This window comes from Pseudorasbora parva, chromosome 7 (genome assembly GCF_024679245.1).
Source record: "Pseudorasbora parva isolate DD20220531a chromosome 7, ASM2467924v1, whole genome shotgun sequence".
NCBI classification, from domain to species: domain Eukaryota; kingdom Metazoa; phylum Chordata; class Actinopteri; order Cypriniformes; family Gobionidae; genus Pseudorasbora; species Pseudorasbora parva.
Window position 1 is genome coordinate 21,091,102 of NC_090178.1, and position 21,929 is coordinate 21,113,030.

Genomic DNA, 21,929 nt, shown 5'->3' on the forward strand with positions numbered 1-21,929 from the left:
AAGCTTCTTAACATTTCTGATAGCAAAAAGCATACAGGCGAGAGAAGGAACCACAAATAGGTAAAGAAAGAGATCTGGACAGGAAAGCAAAATGCTTCATTACCTCTGGTCAAATGAGTGAATTGATCAAGCGAGAGAGAGAGCTAGAGAGAGAGAGAGCTAGAGAGAGAGACCAGACTTGACTCCAGACCAGACAGTCATTTGCAGGAGGAGGGTAATTATAGGAGATCTAGGCTAACAGCCACTGTGTGTGTGTGTGTGTGTGTGTGTGTGTGTGTGTGTGTGTGTGTGTGTGTGTGTGTGTGTGTGTGTGTGTGTGTGTGTGTGTGTGTGTTCAGTTTCTGGATAATAACGAACACAAGGTGAAAGATGGGTTAAGAATTTTAGAAGATCTCAAATAAACAACTATCTATAAGCATCTCTGCAAATAAAATAACGGAATAGACCTATCCATCTATATACCTTTCCTGTAGCTCAACCAGTAGAGTGTGGAGCTAGCAACGCCAAGGGTTCGATTCCCAGGGAAAGCAATAACTGTCAAAAATGTGTAACTTGAATGCAATGTAAGTTGCGTTGGATAAAAGCATCTGCCAAATGCGTAAATGTAAATACCAGAGACTTTACAGAAATAGACAGAGGATATAATTCAAGATATACACATATAGATTCTGGTTAAATGGAAACATCAAAGGAAATGATTAAGTATTTTAAACAATAATTATATAGTAACCTGAAACAACAATTTTATTAACCTGTAAACATAGACTGAGAACAAACAGATCAGTGTCAACCTGTGAAGGTCAGAATAGAGGGACAGGATCTACTTGGAGAGACAGGTCAGTCAGTCTATCTTTTTATTGGCAGATCGGGGTAATGAGGGAGTCCAATGACAACGACAGGCAAAGCTTGTGGAGCTGGGCAAATGTGTGTCTATTTCAGAACCCAGCAGGATTCTCTATTCTCTATGACTCACAAACACTCCAGGAAACACAAACACTGGTTTCTAACTGGTCTAAACTGGTCATTAGTTGGTAGAAGTTTTGGATCAGTCAGGAACAAACCAGCTACTGGATGGTTATACAATTTTAAATGGATAGTTAACTCAAAAATGAATGTTATAAAAGTCAATGTTGTTTGGATCCCATGGTTCTTCACCATTCTTTCCAAGTCATACAGGTTAAGTCAAAATTCAAACTAAAAGTTTGCTAAGAAGTCTTTCCTACTAATGCAAGGTGGTATTTGACACTGGTCAACCATATCTATAGCAGAGTGGTGGGATTTATAGCTCAATTTTGCCTTTCTACTGAATAGGCAGCCAAGTTTTATTGAAAGCCAAGTTTGATATTGGTAAAATACCCCTTTAAGGTGGTTTAGATTTTGGAACATCGATGTATGCTGCCCTCTAACCCCCATCAGAGTAAAACACTTATGGACAGAGATTTAAAATGAAAAACTGCAGGTGACTGAAGTAACATAAATGTGAAGTAAAATGGCGAAGTTCTTTGTGTCTCAAGTCGATAATGAACCACCACAGAACAAGACCTTTACATCTGCTCAACATGACTATTGCCATTACCAAACCTACATCCACCGAAAGAAAGAAAGAAAGAAAGAAAGAAAGGAAGAAAGAGACTCAATCAAATATCAAGCTGCATAATTTGTGCACTCAGCTGATGCAACGATGCAAACTTAATCAGGACTTTCTGATTTCCCCTGTTCAAGACAGATCAGGACCCACAAGAGCGACAACACTGACTACATTTTCACTATGATTACGAAGGCATGTCCATATAACTGCAATTCTGTTTTGGAAATGAGTATATCAGGTGTGAGAAGCAACCTGTTAGAGAGATAAAGCAGTCCATTACACACTCAAATGCACATCATTATCAGATGAAGCCCTTGAGAGAGACTTCTGGCAGATATCCAACCTAACGGAGAGAATTGCTATTTTCAACGCTGTTAAACATTAACTAGCACTGAGCAAATGAGTTCAGAATAGGTGTTTCGCTTTCCTCAGACGCACACGTAAAAACATTCCTAAACATGTTTTCCCTGGACAGGAGTGACAGACCATGAGTGGGTGTGGGTTGTGGGCCAAATACAGTTTAACTTCTGCATATACTCAGCAGAGTTCAGTCCACAAAGAGTACTAGCTGGTTGCTTTGGAACTGTAAGGAATCTTCTGGCAACATACTGGAAGTCAACATGGCATCTGAGCAGCCTGGCACATTATACTTTATCTAATATTATTTGTCCCACTACGACTATTTAAAGCTACTCGTTTATTTGGTCATGTGAAGTCAATAATTATGTCCGCTCCAATAAGAAGACCCGCTTCATGTAACAAAAATGTTGTAATTATTAATATTCATACAAACACTAAACACCATTACAGTAACACACAACAACAACAAAAAATATGCAAGATAAAATCCCTAAGGTACATAACTAATTAGAAAAACAAAAAACAAAACAGTTATTTCAATGAAAATACATCACATATGAGGTGTTAAGCAAGGGATTCTGGGAAAGTCTATTTACGTTTTTACTGTAAATTATACAAACTGTTCTTTTACAAAAACACCATTATTTAATGGTATTTTACTGTAAAACTAGTTTTTAACCAATTAACAAATTAACTTTAGCATTTTTACAGTGTTTTACTGTTAAAGGGGTCATTTTCCACAAGTTGGAATGATTCTTTAGGGTCAGGTGGAGGCTGCACATTGTTGGTGGTTGAGGAGATTCCCCCCTTCTATGTAAAGCGCTTTGAGTGCCTTGAAAAGCGCTATATAAATGTAACAAATTATTAATTAATTAATTATTAAATTATTATTAATCTTCATGTAAAGTCTGTAACATACTTTGGTTAAAATTCCTCAATGTTTTTGTAAAACAACACCCTTGTTACTTCCTCAAAAACAGCTCTGCTCACAGTGGCCTGTTTCGGTGCATGTCTCTTTAAGTGATAATGAGCTACTGCTGTGTGTAGTGAAGTGCTGCCTTGGCGGACAGTGTAGAACTGGCTGAGGGCAGAAATATTCTAATATGGGACAGGCTGTCAGCCATCGTGGGCGGAGCATGAGCAATGTGATGTGATATATTGCTCAGAAATTTTAAAAAGCTTGATTATTGAGACCGTCTAGGCTTTTTGAGGATAAAAAAAGGAGTGAATAGATATTTATCATTGTAGGGTGGTTGTGTCCACAGAGTACAAAACACACATTTATATGCAAATATATAAAAATGAATTTTGTATCCAATGACTCCTTTAAAAATCATGATATATATATATATATTTTTTTTTACAGTGTATTAAAATTAACATTTGTAAATTGTTGTGATATTACATGGCTGGCCAAATCAAAGTTCATCATGGGCCAATGGCCTGTGGGCCCTGGTTTGGGAATCTCAGTCCATAAGAATATGAATTGAATGAACAGAGAAAAACTGCATAGACTTCTATATATTCTGCACCAAAAATTATTCTTTAACAAATACTAACATACATTTGAACTTTAATCTTGATCTTAAAACAAAAACATGCTGTGCTATTTTTCAACTATAAAGATGATTAAATATTTTTTTAAATAAAACGTCATAAGCATGGGCTCTTATTCTTCTGAATAGAATGGGCTGAGAAAAAAGGAATCTTACATTTTATATTTAGACAAAAGAATTGTCTCCATTATATCCTCACACCAACTTAGCCATGAGTAAGTGCGAATCTGCCCTCCCAACAAGGAGCTTGCATGCAATCAGATGAGGAGGTACGTTGTAATTGCAATCGAGAAAAATGGTTACACACTGCGCCACAACGATAATGATTGGTTCAGAAAATGCAATGGCATTCTCTAATAGAAACCTGCTACAATTACACTGACAGCTAGAATCAGTGTAATTTTTTTCTGTGTACTGAGTTTAAAGAAACAAGACTGCTTGTGTTAAAGAATTTCAGGGAAAAACATATTCAGAACATCAGTATGTGCTCTGCTCTTACTGTTATTTTTACTGTTTTCTCTATTAGCCATGTTATAACTGCTGTCAGCTTTTTTTTTTTTAAACAATGAGAAAACAGAGAATTGCACTGCACTTCACTCTGATCTATCCCATGTAAACGCAGGACATGATCTGTTATGTTTAAGCTGCACCACCCTTTCCTTTAACCAGCTAATATAATCTTCAGTCCATTTTCCTAAAGAATATTGACCAAAAAAATCTGAGCAATTACAACATGAAACAGCAGCAGATCTATTGATCTGGATGGAATCCTTGAAACCTATTTTCTCACGTGTCTGTTGACGATAATGGGGGAGCAGAGAGAGCTCACTTATTCAGCGACTTGCTGACAAGATAATCCATCTGTGAGAGAATTGGAGTGATTTGTTCAGACTCTACAACATCAGGTGGGACAAAGCCTCCGGACCAAATCTCACTGTGAGAAAGAAGAAAGCGTTGATTATCAAATGTCAATTCTACAGCATCAAACGGGGTGGAGAGAAGCTTAGACCACAACTCTCACAAGGGCTTTTTGCTTGGTTTCGGACAAGAACACAAATGAGACACGAGGGCCTGATGGGGTTTAAAGGGACTGCATCAGCATTAATTTTACATTTATGAAAATATATGAATGTTTATTATTTATTCATATGAAATGGCAAACTAGTAGTACATCTTATGACTCAGACTCTTTTATAACTTAAAGGGATAGTTCAACCAAAAATGAGAACTACCCCATGAATTACTCCCCCTCAAGTGATCCTAGGTGTATATGACATTCTTCGATTTTCAAATTTCTTTCTCTTCCGGAAAAACACCAAAATATAGAAGACTCACTCATCTTGCTCCACATTTTTATCCAATCAAATGCTCTCTAGATCAAGAGACACCCACCCCAAATACTAAATGGATGCACGTAGCAAATCATGATTAATGGAAAATGACAACAAAAGCTAATCCCCTAATATTTCCCACTTAAAATTATTGTTTAAAAAAAGAAATGCATCAACATAAGAAAGAAAATTGCTATCAGTCTTTAAAATTGTGATTTGGACAAAAATTAAGATTTCCCATCATGTTCATCAACAATGGACCAACACAATTAAACTCATAAAAGGGACTGAGCACATTTAGGGTGGACTGTTTAACAAAAATCAAAAAATCAAAATTAAATTAAAAATAAGCAATTTTTTGTCTGTCATGTCACATCTGTCATGTTTTTATTCTAATGCTATTTAACATAAGCCAGTATAGGGTTACAAATTATATTACTGCAGGAAACTGTGTGATGTAAGGGAGGTCTGCCTATCATTACCTCAGAGGATGTGAGGTCATTCCTGTGTTATATTGAACCCGATGTTCTGCTATCACAAAGAGAACATCATGATTCGAGTATTCTGTTAATGGGAGGCAGATTCAAGACCGAAATAAAGGCAAGCTATCACATCCATGAATGAATCTTTTTATATGTTTGAGTTTATGTCTGGAAGTGTTCAGTTACTCTGCATTACATCCAAAGGTCAGAAACGATGGGAAATATCGACCTGAAATATCAAAATACAGCATTCCTACAGCAAGCAGAGAAGCAGTTCTAGGCTTATAAAAGTGTGTGCTAGGAGTGTACACATTTTTGTAGTTTTCTTTTCTATCTTTTTCTACCTCTCAGTTCAGATTAATTTTTAAGTTGATCCAGATGGATGGAAACGCAGAGAGAAGCAGAGAACGGCCTTGTGGGTAGTTTAGTTCAGCATGGGCGCTCTTGCGTTCGGCAACCATGACGACAAGAGGATTGTCACAAAGATTGGCATTTTATTTGAAAAGATGAGGACAAGGTAGACTGATGCTACCACTCCATCAGAAGAGTATTCATTAGAATTGTTTCATACAATTCTATAAAATGAGCTCTACTGATTTTGAAGAACTCATATAGTTCTGTTTGCCCTGAATCAGAATTGTTTGCCCTTGCTCAGAATATTAGGTTTCCAAAATCTGAGGTGTTGGAAAACCAAACTGTCCTGTTGGCACTCTTGTGTTGAGTTGAGGTCCTCTTTGATGCTGTTTTCCACCATGTGCAGGTCTAATTGAAGTGATTGAGTACATGGAAAAATTAAACCGGAGGAGCACAGTCATCATCAACAGAGCTGCTTTGAAGTGTGTGTGTGTCTGTGCGTGTGTGTGTGTAACAGAGAGAGAGAGAAATTGATGGTGAAGCAATCCATTAACAGCCATGCTATGCTGGAGATTTTAACCAAGAGCAAAGCAATAGCTAAGTGCACATCACTTCTGCACTATAGAGAGAATGAGAAGTGTTATGAATGTGTGCATTTGTCAATGTGTTTGTGTAATGATGCGACTAAATACTAATATTAAAAAATATATATTTTCATAGCACCGACTATTCTAATTATGAACCAATCTCCAACTAAATTTAAGTCCACTTTCATCTTCATTTTTGAGCTGTGTGTCTTCCAGTCTTTTCCATAATATGCACTGTATGATCTCAGTTTTACAAATCTAAAACTGCACTTTAAAGAGACAAGCATTTAGAATCTCCAAACGAAAGAGCACTCACATGGAAAACTCCAGCAGAAGAGCAGGAATACATTAGAGATTCCAATCTCACAGGAGGCAGTGCGTCTCCATGTGTTGTCTTCCTGCTGCTGATGATATGAGGATGTTTTTACAGCGTTGAGAGGAAAGAGGCAGGAGGTGAGGAAGAGCATTCCTGCTCTTCCGAGGTCTACGTAAAAGGTTACAGCTCCACAGGTGACTACAGGTAATCACTTCCTCTCACTGCCAGAGAGACCCCAAAACATTTCTGCATACAAAAACATTCCCCTGTCATCTGTCGCAAAAACCTCACTTAGGGATGCACTGATATCAAAAATCTGACAGAAATGATAAGTTAAAAGTCATTTTTATGTTATGGCTGATAACCAATAAATGGCCAATTCTATAGTCTTTTGTCAAAATATATAAATACAAATATACGTGTAATTAAAGTGTAAGTGTATTTGAACTATCAAGTGTTATTAAAGATAAATTTAAGTGAGAGTTAGATGACAATGTGTCAAACCAAAAATGATTAAGACACCAGATTTTTTTTTTTTTTTTACTAATGAGTGCAGGGCACTATAGTTAATTTATGTAAGTGAGGATACCAAAATAAAGTTAACTGTGACATGTTATATCCAAAGAAAATTCATACAGTGGATTACCAGTGAAATGTATACACATTTGGGACCAAATTTATTCAGACCCTTTGACCTGACATGCTAATGCGACCGTTTATACCACAGACTCAACTAATTACCAAGCAATGCTTCATTTTGTAGACCTAAATTGCTATGATCTAATTGGTCCTTAAATTGAACAGCTGATTGGTTGATTGTAATCCATTACATACCTTTCCATCAAAGTTATCTGACTTTATCAAAATTAATTTGTTCTGACACAGTTTAACTTTGTGTTCTTGTCATATTTTATTACCATTTTCTAAAATATAGCGAATAAACTGTCATAATGTGAGAAAATGTTGAAGGTGTCTGAATACATTTTGGTTTGACTGTATGACTCTGAACTGACCCCCTTTGTGATTGCTCCGGCTTTTGTTTGTCCTCCAAAAGAGCAAACTATTTTTGTTGACTTTATTGCTGGTATTTTACAAGCAGGATGTTTTATATCATGATGAGGCTGATTGTATTTTTCACTTTATGGATGATCGTAAAAAGGGATATTGCTGATACCATCTTCTGAAAACACATACGGATGGGCTTACAGGATTGTGAAACTTCAAAGGGTTTTATAACATACACGCAGCCCCCACCTGCTTCATTCATCTGACTTTGTAATGTTGTACTAACACATTTCTCACTAGCCGTTCATTGAGAGTCACAGAGCATTCAGTGACTAATGATGAACCATTAAATATTCCAGTTACTCACTGATTGAGTACAAACTCTGTTTTTGCAGGAAATGCCAAGAGATCAGATAGCGTGTGCGAAAATGTCTTGCATGCTTACAGGGGTCATAACCTCTGTTAATAAATGTTGTTTGGTTGACAGTTTTATACTCCTTTGGGACCTGAAAAAAGGTTTAAAGTACATTTTACCCATTAAAAACTTATAGATACAGGTTTCCCGAGTTCCCCTTTCCGGAAGAACTAATAATCTGATGCCAAAGTCAAAACACGGACTATGAGCAATATTTTTTGATGCACATCACTGTTACTATAAAACTGAATCTCCTGTTGTTGACATATTGAGCTGTATCATGCATATTGTTTTATGAACGAAAAAAAAAAAATGATTTAGTCGATTACTGTTCCATACTGTCATTCTGTAGTTCAATCATGGTTGTTCTAAAGCATAGGGAAGAGGCAAATTAACAATGACATCACACTCTACATTTCCTGCTGTCTCTCATCTCTCTACAATCTCCTTCAATCATTGTAAACAATTAACGGTCTTGAGCAGCACCTCTTGAGGCATTTCAGTCTGAATCATAGAGTGCAGCACAAATCAAGCTCAGAATATGACTACACAGATAGGCAACAAGGTCACTCAATAGAACATTCACACTCACTGTTCCTTGGTGGTGGAAAACGTTTCTGGAATTGACTTGATATACTGAGACCATTCTTTTCTGTAAGCACTTGAATGCAGTTAATAAAAATTATATTTCATGACCTATAATGCAGATTCTATCTGAGCCAACCCCAAAAAAAAAAAACATGAAAGCCAAAACTTTTTACCAGAAAACATTTTTTTTCTGCCATTATGCAATTATACCCAGTTATACAAATGCAAGAAAAGGTATGTAAACCGCTTGCAGAATATGTAAAAATGGGAATAATTTTAACTAAATAAGAGAGATCATACAAAATACATGTTGTTTTTTATTTAGTACTGTCCTGAATAAGATATTTTACATATTTTTTTTTAAATATAGTCCAAGACAAAAAAAAATCCTGAATTTATAAAAATGACCACGTTCAAACGTTTATGAAACATTGATTGTCGTCGTTCCCTGGATGATCCACGGCTGTTTTATTTGTTTTGTGATGGTTGTTCTCGAGTCCCTTGTTTGTCCTGAGCAGTTAAACCTCCCAATGTTCTCCAGAAAAATCCTCCATATCCTGCATATTCTTCAGTTTTCCAGCATTTTTTTTTCATATTTGAACCCTTTCCAGCAATGACTGTACGATTTTTTTTTAACGATTGAAGACCATCACAAAACAAATAAAACAGCTGTTGATCATCCAGATAATGACACAGTATTGAGAATCAATGGTTCATAAAACTTTTGAATGGATATTTTTTGTTTTGTGGACTATATTTAAACATTTATGTAAAATATCTTATTCAGGACAGCACTAAATAAAAAAATAACGCATTTTATGGTCTCTCATTTAAAAGGATTCACATTTTCAAAGATTCTGCAAGTGGTTCACATATTTTTTCTTGCAACTGTAGCTTCTATATGACTCTTATGTACTCTTGAAACTCAGTATTGTGGAACTGCTATTATTATGGGCTCGTGGTAAGGGTCTTTTCTCATTTGCAAGTCACAAATTTGACCTATAACCTCAATGGCACGTCTAAGAACCAGTTGGTATGGAAACAACATGTCAAACATATAAAATTATGCCAATAGAATGACATGAACATCTCAGAAGCACTGGACACTTATTAACATGAGGACAGATGCCCAATTGACCCATCAGTATGCCCTGCCCACCTTAGTTACTGTTGCTAACAGCTTTCAGTGTGAAAACCTTGTCCCAAGATGTTTTTGGACACAAAAGGACGACGTCTTATTGGGGAGCATTCAAGTGCGACTCAAATATGCCATGGAAGTATATATATATATTTTTAAATAAATATGGTGGGCAAAAGATTAATTTGGAAGCAAGGGTTTATAGAATAGAATTTAAGCAGGAGAAGCCTCAACATCCAGGATCAACATAGTTCATGTACCATAGGGTAAGATTAAATTAATTCACATTTAACCAGTTTAATATGGAATATTATATAAATATAATTAGCATGGACTTTAATCGTAATTTAATGAGAGTATGACTACCAGGAAATCCTCACATAGTTTTACCATTTTTGTAGCATAAACACCAGATCAATGAGAGCTTCAGATCTTCTGATATTTCTCTATGGCACTGAAAATTAAGATGTCCAAGTGCGGGACCCTGTGCAACTAATACTCAACAGCCATTGGCTTATCTCCATTCAAGGGGAGGGGCTTAGTGATAGGTCAATTAGAAGCAGACTGTTCTAGTGAAAAATAAAATGACCCACTCACCTCTTCCATCATCTTTGATCTTGTGTAGGAGTTCAGAATAGTTAACAGGCCCTTTGTTCTCCTCAAATATCAGGTCCATTGTTGTGATGTTGTCCTCATGCATCTCTGTATAAAGCCCCTCCAGGGCAAAGTAGCATGCCCTTTCACCCATTTTGGTGTCACTGAACATCAGCAGGGTGTGTTGGTGCCACCCGAAATGCCTGTAGAGGTGGAGCGCGTACTCACCTAGTTTCTTGTGTGTGGGGCCTGTGTTGGTGATGGAGGTGTACATTTCCATGTGAAGGAAAGCTACAGCAGGGGCCCCTGCCGTAATCATGGGGAGGCCCCAATGAGTAGTGAACAGCCCAACTGGGGAGGAGGTATAGTCGCAGCCGGGTCCTATGAAGGCCCACGGGTTGTGTTCGAACTTCAGGTCCACGGCCATGAGGGGAGCGATGGACTCGGAACAGATACCGTCCCTATTCTCGCTGTTTGCAAAGATGTGGCGGAGGTGGTGCCGGGGCAGCAGAGTGGGGTCGGCATTGACGCGAGCGATGGCTCTGTCCAGAGCGGGTCCCACGCGGGGCCATGCCCAGGGGTACGATGTATTGTGTTGAGGGAGTATGACAGCCAGTATGATGTCATCCGAGTGGATGTGTGTGGGTGTGCGAAACCCTTGGTGTCTGCTGGTCTTGGTCCATGTCAGAAGTGTCCCACAGCACAGCAGCAGCAAAAGCAGCAAAAACGGTCTGCCTTCACCGAACCAGAGCAACATACTCATATCACCGCAGCTCACGCTTCCAACTGATCAGGAACACTGCAAACACAGGTTTATCATATAAGGTTCAAATATATACAGAATAAAAAAGTAGAGCATTGAAAGTTTATTTTATTTTATTTTATTTGCATTTTACTGACCCATACGATCTATATTTGGGTTAATTATTTAACTTAAATATACTAAGAAAACTTGATTCTTTCACTTTAGTATGATTTTTGTACTTTGACAACAACAACAAAAATTAATAGGTAAAGGGAACAAATTTGTATTGAAAGGTATACAGGTGCTGGTCATATAATTAGAATATCATCAGAAAGTTGATTTATTTCACTAATTCCATTCAAAAAGTGAAACTTTTATATTATATTTATTCATAAAACATAGACTGATATATTTCAAATGTTTATTTATTTTAATTTTTATGATTATAACTGACAACTAAGGAACATCCCAAATTCAGTATTTCAGAAAATTTTAATATTGTGAAAAGGGGAAACACTCAGTCAATCTCATGTCAATCTTGAGTACCTATAGAGTAGTACTGCATCCTTCATATCTCCGAAAAGTCTTTAGTTTTATTATATTTATAAAAGAAATATAGGCTGTACCGAGTCTTTTCCGGAAAAAAACGACCGCCTGGAGGCGTATCGTGTGGGCGGAGCTAAAGAATGACGAGCACACACAAAGCGATGACGTCCTCAAGCGTGGAGAAGAAAACGCTACCCTAAATAAACCATGGCTATCAATCAGATTCAACTAATACAGATATGATCCAGAATCAGATCCGGAGGCTGAAATAAATTGAACAGGAGAAGCAACAACAGCAGGACGTCCGTCTCTGTGGTATGTACTGTATTTAGTAGGGGTGTGCATTGGCACTGCCTTCACGATTCGATTCGATTACGATTCACCAGGTAACGATTCGATTCAATTCGATTCTACGATGCATTGTGATGCATCAAAATTCTACTGCACACAAAGCAAATTTTTCATCAGTCATGAGGCAATACAAGCAGATATTAAACAACAGATTGTATTGGCTGCTATGTGTCTCCTGTATCTTTGACATTAGGCTTGGGCGGTAATACGGTAAAATGGTATACCGCGGGATCTAAAAATAGCAACGGTATCAGTTTCAATACCGTCAAACCGTCAAAAAAAAAAACAGATCAACTTACATATTGCTGATCAACAATTAATTATTAAATATTTAATAAGTTGAACTAATTAAACTATTTACATATTAAATACTATTTATTTGTTAAATGCCTAAATATGTGTATGCGTTGTTGTGACAGCGTGGATGAGAGAGAGAGAGAGGGGAAAAGACGGCGAGTCGGGCACTGAGTTATTCGGTCTCGAAACTTCTGCAGTTTGGAAGTATTTTGGGTTTTGACGGTAAATACAGACGAGGCAATTTGCAAATTGTGCAACAAAAAGATGACCGCGAGAGATGGAAATACCTTGAACCTAAGGGCGCATATCCGAAACCACCATCCACTCACTGCTGCGTGGATGAAAAACCGAGCGCACCCTCGGACTATGCTGTAATATTGCCGAAGCCTTTTGTCACACAGCTGGCAATGTAAGCAATAAGCATGAACTCCACAAAAATCAAGTGGACATGGGACTCACAAAAAAAAAAGTCAATTGTCTGACAATTGTCTCATAACGGTAAGCATAAAACGTGCAGAGTTTCTCAGGGGCAGGGGCTCAAATGTAAAAAATAAAATAAAAATATAGGCCTATATATATATATATATATATATATATATATATATATATATATATATATATATATATATATATATATATATATATATATATAAGCCAAGCCAACAGTTTGTTGACGCTGTCTGAGCCTTACATCATAATGTTTTAATTATTCACGGTAATACCGTATACCGAGGTAAAATTGGGGGGAAGTTTGACGGTATCAAAATTTGGATACCGCCCAAGCCTATTTGACATAAAAGTTATTAAATAAAATGTAATTAAATAAAATTAAATAAAATGCAATTAACCCTTAAATTTAACATGGATCTATATTTAACATGGATAGACCTCTACCTGTCGTGATAATATATAAAACTCCTGATTTTAGAGTAACAGCTACAGAAGAATAAAATAAAACCCATTTCGTTACCTTTTGGAGCTTGGAAGGATTCAGTTTGAGCAGATGTTTAATACCATCATCATATGACCTCGTCAGAGTTTACCAGTAGATTCAGCATCTGCGTCATATCCGCGATCTCCAGCATATTCTCCAAACTCATTTTCAACGTCTTCAAAATCAATATTTTGATCACTGACAGCTTCTTGACCACATCCATCATCAAGAGACAGTGACACTAACATATGATTGTGTTTAGTACTTGCTCTCTGAAGTAAATCACTAACCCATTTCAAGTTTTGCAGATTATAATTATTGTTTCGTTTTCTGTTAGCGGTAACTATGAGTGAAACGTCACTTCATCATTGGGTATCAGACATTGCCACCTTGTGGAATAAAGGTGAATTGCACATAATCGATTATGGCACTTTGCCGCATCGATGCTGAATCGTTCATGCCCCGCATCGCGATGCATCGCCGAATCGATTATTGTTGACACCCCTAGTATTTTAGTGGCCTGTCAACATTTGTGTGTGCTTACTCGTGGTTTATGAGGACATGATTCAGTTTATGGACTATAGTATACGACTAAACCTTAGAAGTAGCAAGCAAAACGGTTTTGCACGTCAGACTAGTGTAACGTTATACATAGAACAGCAATGGAGTAACCGTTAGCGCATTTGAATGACGAAGCACGCTTTGTGAGAACGCTAGGTTTATGTTTGGGTGGTTTTACAATAAACAAACTGACACCTATAGTGGTCAGCTAAACAAATGTAAATGTTTAAACACACACCATAGATCGCATGCTCCATTGATAAATTAACTAACGTTATACACGATCGTGTTGTTTACTTACGCAACGATAGCCAACAACTAAGATATTTGAAGCAGTTTTACTCACCGCCTGTTTCCAAAGCAGGACTGTGAACCTTTATCGCTGGGACCACTTCTTTGGTAACTGTTGATTTCGTGATTTCCTGTGACAGCAGTGACCGTGGAGATCCACTTTTGCGACACGACTGTAACGTGATGTTGTGAAGCTTCCTGTCATTTCTGCGTTCAAATCGGTTCAAATGCAGCGCTGCCTTCCCGGAATGCTGTGCTGAAGCGTTGAAGTCGCTTGATGTCACCCATAGGAATAAAGTGGAGCGCGGCGCGACAGACATGTTGCACGGACGAGTGGATCTGCACCTGAGAGCAGTGTTTATGGGCGTGCATTTCCTATCTCGCTCTAGTCACGCGCGCGCGCACCCTTCCGGGAGAAGAGCCTGTACCGCCCATACAAGGACCTTCCGCTCTATCGACGTCAAGCGGACCCATACTCGAAAAAAACTCTCCGAAACTTGTGAGAAACCGGAAGGAGTATTTTTGACACAGAAATACTCTATCAAACGTCCAACTTAGTTTTTGAAACTTTGTCTATGTTTAGGATGGGAATCCAGGTCTTTAACAGTGCAAAAAGCTCAGTATGCATGAAACAGCATTTCATGAATTTCATTTATTGAATTTAGTTTATTAGTCACGTTTAATTGAAAATTTGTATTAATACAAAACAAACAAATAGTTTTAAGTTTGTTATAATAAAGCATTTTTTCTACCCCCTTCCCCCACCTCCACTGTTAAAAAAAGTAACTGAGTAACTTTTACTCTAAGGAACATTTTAAATGAGCTACTTTTTACTTTTACTTGAGTACATTTTTAGACCAGTAATTTACTTGTACTTAAGTAAAATTTCATTGAAGTAACAGTACGTTTACTTGAGTAGAATATTTTGTTACTCTTTCCACCTCTGCAAAGCAACCAGTACCTGGTTTAAGAACCATGGTATCCCTGTTCTTAATTGGCCAGCAAACTCGCCTGACCTTAAGCCCATAGAAAATCTATGGGGTATTGTGAAGACGAAGATGTGATATGCCAGACCCAACAATGCAGAAGAGCTGAAAAGCAACCTGGGCTCTCATAACACCTGAGCAGTGCCACAGACTGATCGACTCCATGGCACGCCGCATTGCTGCAGTAATTTAGGCAAAAGGAGCCCCAACTAAGTATTGAGCGCTGTACATGCTCATACTTTTCATGTTCACACTTTTCAGTTGGCCAAGATTTCTTAAAATCCTTTCTTTGTATTGGTCTTAAGTAATATTCTAATTTTCTGATATACTGAATTTGGGATATTCCTTAGTTGTCAAATAATAAGTCAAATAAATCTGAAAGGCACCTGGGTTTGTAACCTATTTCCAAATGTACTAATCGTATTTTCAGATAGATGTACTAATTTTATTTTTAAGAAAACTTTACTGTTTTGTTCTGGTCTTTCACCTCACTTTTCAAGGACATTTCATATAACGCAACCTGTTTGTGTTGCTGTTTGATTATTTTGGTAGATTATCTTCTACCTAGTGAGAGATGAATTTTAGCCAACATATGTCATTTTGTTAAATTCTGTATAACTCAGGTGTTTAGCTTATACAAACCCGGTTGCAGAACTGAGCAGCCATGAGCAAATATGAAAAGTTTTTGAATATTGTACTTTAGGGTTGTCTTGCGCCAACCAAGCAACAGTCATTGCTAAAAGATAGCCAGTAACACTTTTCAATAAGATCTCAATATAGTAACTATCAACTATCAATAACAATTTTAACATAATTTATAAATATAGGTTAATTTTCAGTTTTAAATATATCGTTCATGTTCATTTATAAAATAATTATTAAAAATGTATTAGCATGTGTAGAAATTATAATAGTTATAACTATCACATTTTTTTCCATTTTTTTTTCAAAGCAGTACAAGGAGGTAAAAAAAAAACTCTAAATATGACAGGAACACCTGAATCACAGCAAAAAATACATAATGCCTTTGCTTTTTGTTTGAGAACAGATTAAAATAATTTACATAAAATCTGTAGCAGTTGTTCTCAAATAGTGGGTTGAAAAAAAAATCTGAGAAAAAAAGCATTAAAGGACAATAATAATACAGTTCAAGTAACTATATATTTTGAAATAGCTTTTGATAGCTTCAAATTTCTGTTGTTCACAGCAAAGGTTTGTTTCTAATTCCTTGATATTTTGACAAAAATTCATCTGTCACTTGGCAGAAGCTAACCAAATTAATCAAATGCCAATAGACAGGTTGAGTGACATGCCCTTATCCTTAAAAACTAACTAAGGTGAAAGACTAGGGTGTAAGAAAAAATATAATAATATAATTCTGGTTACAGGTTTCACATTGTAGTGGGTTGTCCAGCACTGACCAAAAACCAGTTGAGAACCACTAACCTAAATTTAATGACAAATCATATATTGTGGAAAAAAGTCAACTTAAATTTCTAACACAACTAAACAGAAAACTTACCTTTTATACATGGTGTCTTCTGGTCTCCTCAACATGAGCCGGTACAAACCTGTGACAGTCCACTCAGTGCAGAACAAAACACATCCTTTCCTTTGTGAAACTCATCCCCACAGGCTGACTGTGTCAGTCAGAGTGCCAAGAGCAGCAGTGGTTTTCTCAAATCACATTACCTCACAGAGAGCTCCACCTCATCTCTGTGTCGAACTACATTCTCTGCCATGATCCAGGATTCTGAGGGTATTAATGCCTCTCAGCTGCAGTTACTGCCGGAAGAGAGAGAGAGAGAGAGAGAGAGAGAGAGAGAGAGAGAGAGAGAGAGAGAGAGAGAGAGAGAGAGAGAGAGAGAGAGAGAGAGAGAGAGAGAGAGAGAGAGAGAGAGAGAGAGAGAGAGAGAGAGAGAGAGAGAGAGAGAGAGAGAGAGAGAGAGAGAGAAAATCAGCGCTGATGTTTTAATGCATCTTCTCAGGGTAAAGGTTCACCATTTGGACAGAAAGCACTTCCAAATAGTCCCAGCTATTAAAAAAAAAAACACTCCTCTAATTTCAAGTCAGAGAAAAATCAATAACATCAAAATCCATTAGCTTCTACGTACATTAAGTAACCATAGCTGAATATTACCTATAAGAAACAAGAGGTCATTATTTGGCTAGATAGCATGACCTTGTTATCTCCTGCTGGTATTGAAATGTGTGTGTGTGTGGGGGGGGGGACAGTAGACATAACATTAAACACAGAGTAAACATTTAATAATAAAAGTTAACTTGATGAGATAAAACGCTTCTTTAAAAATAATAATCCATTCAGTGCCCAATTTTGATTTATGGTGAAATATGCATGAATGAAATGTGCATGTCGTTGTGGTGCCATTAGCATCTCATGTTGACAATAATGCACAATTAGATTCAATGGTCAACAACAATTTTTAACAAACAATTGTTCATTGTTAAAATGACACTTATAGAACCTTACTGTAAAGTATTACCACATTTCTTGAGAAGTGTAGTGTGTCGTTTCAGAAAGATAGACCTTAGGGGGAATACAGTGCTGAAAGTGGTGGTGGACATGGCCACACCAGTGAGGTTACAAAGGTTTAAACGCTGTTGTGAACTGATATCTCCTCACTGTCATTTGTTGAAGAGGTACGTAACCCCCATGAGAGGCAGTTCAGAGCCGTTTCCAGCTGCCAAGCATGATCTGACCTCTATGGGTCAGGACAAGCTCTATCTGCTCGCCACAGATTTTGAGTTCAACCTCTACTAAACCTCCTTTAGTGGTTTGTTTGTCTGTGGAGCTACAAAGTGTCTCTTTGGTTCTGTAAGCTGACAGTGTGCATGCACGTGTGTGTGTGTGTGCGTTATGAGAGATTCTTTTTCTGAGCACCACGGGACATTCCAGCACAAATCTGACATTTATATTCAAAGCCAGCCCATTACAAAAAAAATTTTTTTTCAAGGAATGTCCAAATAAGCCATAAGCATTGTGGTATGATATGCCTTTTGCAGACGGGTAAGCTGTTATAGATCACATCTCTTTCACCTTTCTTTTTTGTTTTAAATTATTTACATTGTTATGTAGAAATAAATAAATTAAATGGGGGGTATAATTCTTTATGGCAGTGATCGAAACCAGGAGTACACACACCTTAGGAGGTTTAAAAGACTAACTGGAATGACTGCAGTTTTCCAGTGTTAAACCTACACAAGAAATATTTGTATTTATAAAGATTAATATGATTTTCCAGTTTCTATTTAAGTTGGAAAGCATTGAATCTATTTAAATTGGAAAGCATTATTAAAAATCTAATCAATAAATGGCAGATAAAGATTGGATAAATATCACTATTTAATTATTAGGGTTCCTAAAGATTAACTTATATTAATCTTTATTTTTTTCCAAATGAAATGAGCATGCACAATAATATCCAATAATTTATTGTTAATAATACCTATAATATTATAAAGAAAACAATAGGGGTGTTATATATTGGGTCTTGATATATTGAATCTTACGTTTAAAAGTGACTTGCTATATTAATGATATTGCTATATAATATATGCAGTATAATATTAATTTAAAAGAAAACAATTCTGGTCGAAATCAATGAAGAGGTACGAGAGTATTACAGATGGGGCTACATAAAATGAAAAAGGTTACAAAACACTGCTTTAGGAGATGTTTAACAAGAAAGATACAAACTGAACTGGGATCAGTGTTCAGTCAGTTGTAGATTTGTCCTTCACCCCCCTTCAGAGAGCCCCAGTACGGACAGATGGATAGAATTACCAAAACAGGATGCAACACAATAGTGTCTCTATCTCGTTCTCTCTCCCAACAATCTCTATCTCCATATTTCATTCTTTATAAGCAAACTTTATTTAAGAAAAAGGCAGGGAAAATGAGATTGTTCAGTCTAACACACAGCAGACAGGAAGCAGTAACTGATGGGCAACGAAGGGCTGACAAATGTTTCAAACACATTCACCAAAGAGCTGTACTTTTACTTTTCATTGTGAAAACTCACCATAAAATGCAATCATTGCTGGTTCTGAAAGCAGGACACTGGCTCCCAGCACACACTTACTCTCTCATTTTGGAGATGATAAGCTGGCCAGCTGGACAAGCATGTGGGCATATAGGAAAAAATTATAAAAAGCATAAACACTGTGCATAAACACACAAGTGCATGTAAAGAGTGAGTTTTACATACACTGATGTGAATCAAATAGTTTAGCAAAGCATAGTCTAGAAAATTTCGGTTTTTAATTTCATCAGCACAAAGTCTAACCCTAGTCTGACTCTGAACCCTAGTATGTTAATCAGATCTGCTTTACTCAAAAAAGGCTAATGAATGATATTTCTTTTTCAAACAGCATGACTTGCCTGGATGGCTAATGAGCAAAAGCAGTCTTTAGCACAAACATTTGAAAATGACTCTACAGCATGTCAATTATCGAGAAGTACCATTTAATTATAGTCTATTCTGTTACCATGGAATGACATTCCGGGGGGTGGGGGGTGCTTTGTGATCAACTTCCATCCAAGTACTGTTTTCAGATAAAGAACTATTGGAGGAGGAGATCCAGGTTAGCACATTATTAAGCAAATTATGCATATCTTATATCCACTAACTCTTCGTCTTGAGGGGTGGGGGATCTAATCAACAGATTAACTTTTGTTCTAACCCTAGTTCTATTGTTTGATGTTTCTGGAGTTAAATTTTTTTAATTGAGAGTGCACCATGTGCCCACAAATAATATTTTTTTCCACCATTTTAATATTTTTTTATAGAACAAAACTACACATAATTGTGATTCAAACCTCTCATTTCAACAAATTACTTGCTCCTAGGGCCACTAGAACCATGTGATTTCAGTTGGTTCTAACTATTATCGCAAATATTATGCAAACCACAGATAGTGTGAACTTATTGATGAATCATGATTTCTTTTGGCATTCTAGCATACTCCCCTTACCATTTCTGCCATATAAAGTAACGTAAGTGTAGCATGCTCTTTCGAAATCAGCCCCAGTAAAGTTAAAAGGCCAGGAAGCACTGGCAACCTTTCTGATGTGGAGAAAAGGGGCAATTTTACCTGTAGGTGTTCCCAAAAAGGCTGTTTACAGTTGATTGCAGCTCTCACATCTTTCTCCCTGCAGCACTGATGTGGTCAGCACAGAGTCTGAATGTCTTAGAGAGACATTCTGAAAAACTAACCTACTTCTTTAGATGTGCTGCTTTTTTTTAAAGCCAACACTAGTGGCTTACTTTGCGCATGGTATTGGGTGAATTTGGCATTTCTAAAAATGTAAAACGTAAAAGAAAACAAAACTATTAATGATTGTTATCATTGCTCCTATTCAATCTTTGCCATAGCCAATTTGTTATCTTATTGGTAAGGTTGAGGTATGATTGCGGTGTGTCCTGACAGTAAAGCCTGAGAAAAAGGTGAATTTTGTTTCACGGGCATGTTCGGTAAACTCATGTTAAGTGGGCAAATCAGACTTCATATAAGAACATTTTGTTGTTGCAAACTGGAAAGAATAAGCCAAGCAAAGACATGACATCATCTTGATATGTGCTCATCTCACAGGAGTCCCACATCATTAAATTTTGATTCTAATCCAGAAAGTCTGAAAAAAATAATAATGTGGTTGTGGATGAACCTCAGCCCTCTCCTCTCTGTGTGTCAGTAAACTATAATGAGATCTGCTAACTTTATTCAGCCGTCTCAAAACTAATTTTACACTTAAACAATGAAATCGCTGCTCAGCGAGTAGCGCATAAATATTATACAGGGGCTGTTGCATTAAAATCAGCATTGAACATACCTTGCATAGCACGGGGGCCAAAGGGGAGACAGCCAGTGTCATTCTACCAAGCCACTTTCATCTCTGACATCATCTCCTGCTGAATTTAGCACTGTTGGCAGGAATGCCATGGCAACCCTCCTCTGGTCCTCAGAGTGGCATTTTACAGTCCAAGTGTCTGAACACAAGAGATCAGGGAAGGAGGGAGAAAGGTGGCAGCTCACCAGCCAAACAGACTCCTGCCAAGAGCCAACACATAATGCTGCCAAAACAAAAAAAAATGATGTGACAGCAAACAATACAGGTTTGACATGATAGCTTTTTCCTGTTTCAAGATGAGAACTTACTGAATTTGTAAACCTTGGTAAGTCTTAAATGGCAGTGGGATTTATGCACAGTTGTTGTTGTCATCTGAAACAGTTGACTTTGCATGATCCCTCTTCTTCTAAACCAGAGTGGCAATGTAAAACTTGTGCTAAATAATTTAAAAAAATGATTAATATTGTAGAACCATGTAAACCAACAACAAATTATGCTTCGAAACCTCCAACCTACGATTGCAGCATAAATCACACAAAAGTACATTTACTCTTAATCCATGAATGAACACCGACAGCCTCCCCAGGGTGAGCTTGAGCTTGATAGAAGAAGATCTGGCTTGACAAAGAAAATTGGTTTTGGACCACATAGTGCGTCAGGATGTTAGAACAAAGCCTAACGGATAAGGAAAGATATAGAGAACAGTTGATCTGACATACACTTCAAATAGTCAACGTTTCAGCCAAAAGCTTAAAACAATTTGGAAGGAGTGAGGGGGGCAAAGACAGAGGTGATGGCTCAAGCTTAAAAGACAGGTTGATTTAAATTCCTATGGGACCAGGAAAATAAAAGGGTTGTGGTGAATGAAGGTCTGCCACCTGCAAACATTCAGAGGCGGTGGTGATGCAAGGAGAGGCAGATCCTTCGCTAATCAATTTCTATAGCATAATTGGAATAAATAGCTCATTCTTTTTGCTCTAGTATCTCATAAATTGCAGTCACACATGTGATTCTGATTTAAGATGACAACGCCAA

The 21,929-nt window shown here is 37.2% G+C and overlaps 1 protein-coding gene across 2 annotated transcripts in view; it reads right to left on the bottom strand.

Moving 5' to 3' along the window:
* Positions 1–21,590, bottom strand: part of npr1b (natriuretic peptide receptor 1b) — a 67,069-nt gene extending 45,479 nt beyond the window's left edge. The window contains exons 1-6 of one of the 2 annotated variants that reach the window (XM_067448544.1): positions 21,445–21,590; positions 21,203–21,330; positions 20,877–21,117; positions 19,069–19,159; positions 16,548–16,810; positions 10,318–11,113 (exon numbers count right to left, since the gene is read on the bottom strand). In XM_067448544.1, the coding sequence (XP_067304645.1) occupies positions 10,318–11,077 (760 nt within the window). In that variant the 5' untranslated portion in view covers positions 11,078–11,113; positions 16,548–16,810; positions 19,069–19,159; ... (1 more) ...; positions 21,203–21,330; positions 21,445–21,590. Of the gene's footprint in view, positions 1–6,574; positions 6,821–10,317; positions 11,114–16,547; positions 16,811–19,068; positions 19,160–20,876; positions 21,118–21,202; positions 21,331–21,444 lie in introns of those variants that run through there. The other variant, XM_067448545.1, reaches the window with a different exon arrangement.
* Positions 21,591–21,929: the final 339 nt, after the last annotated feature.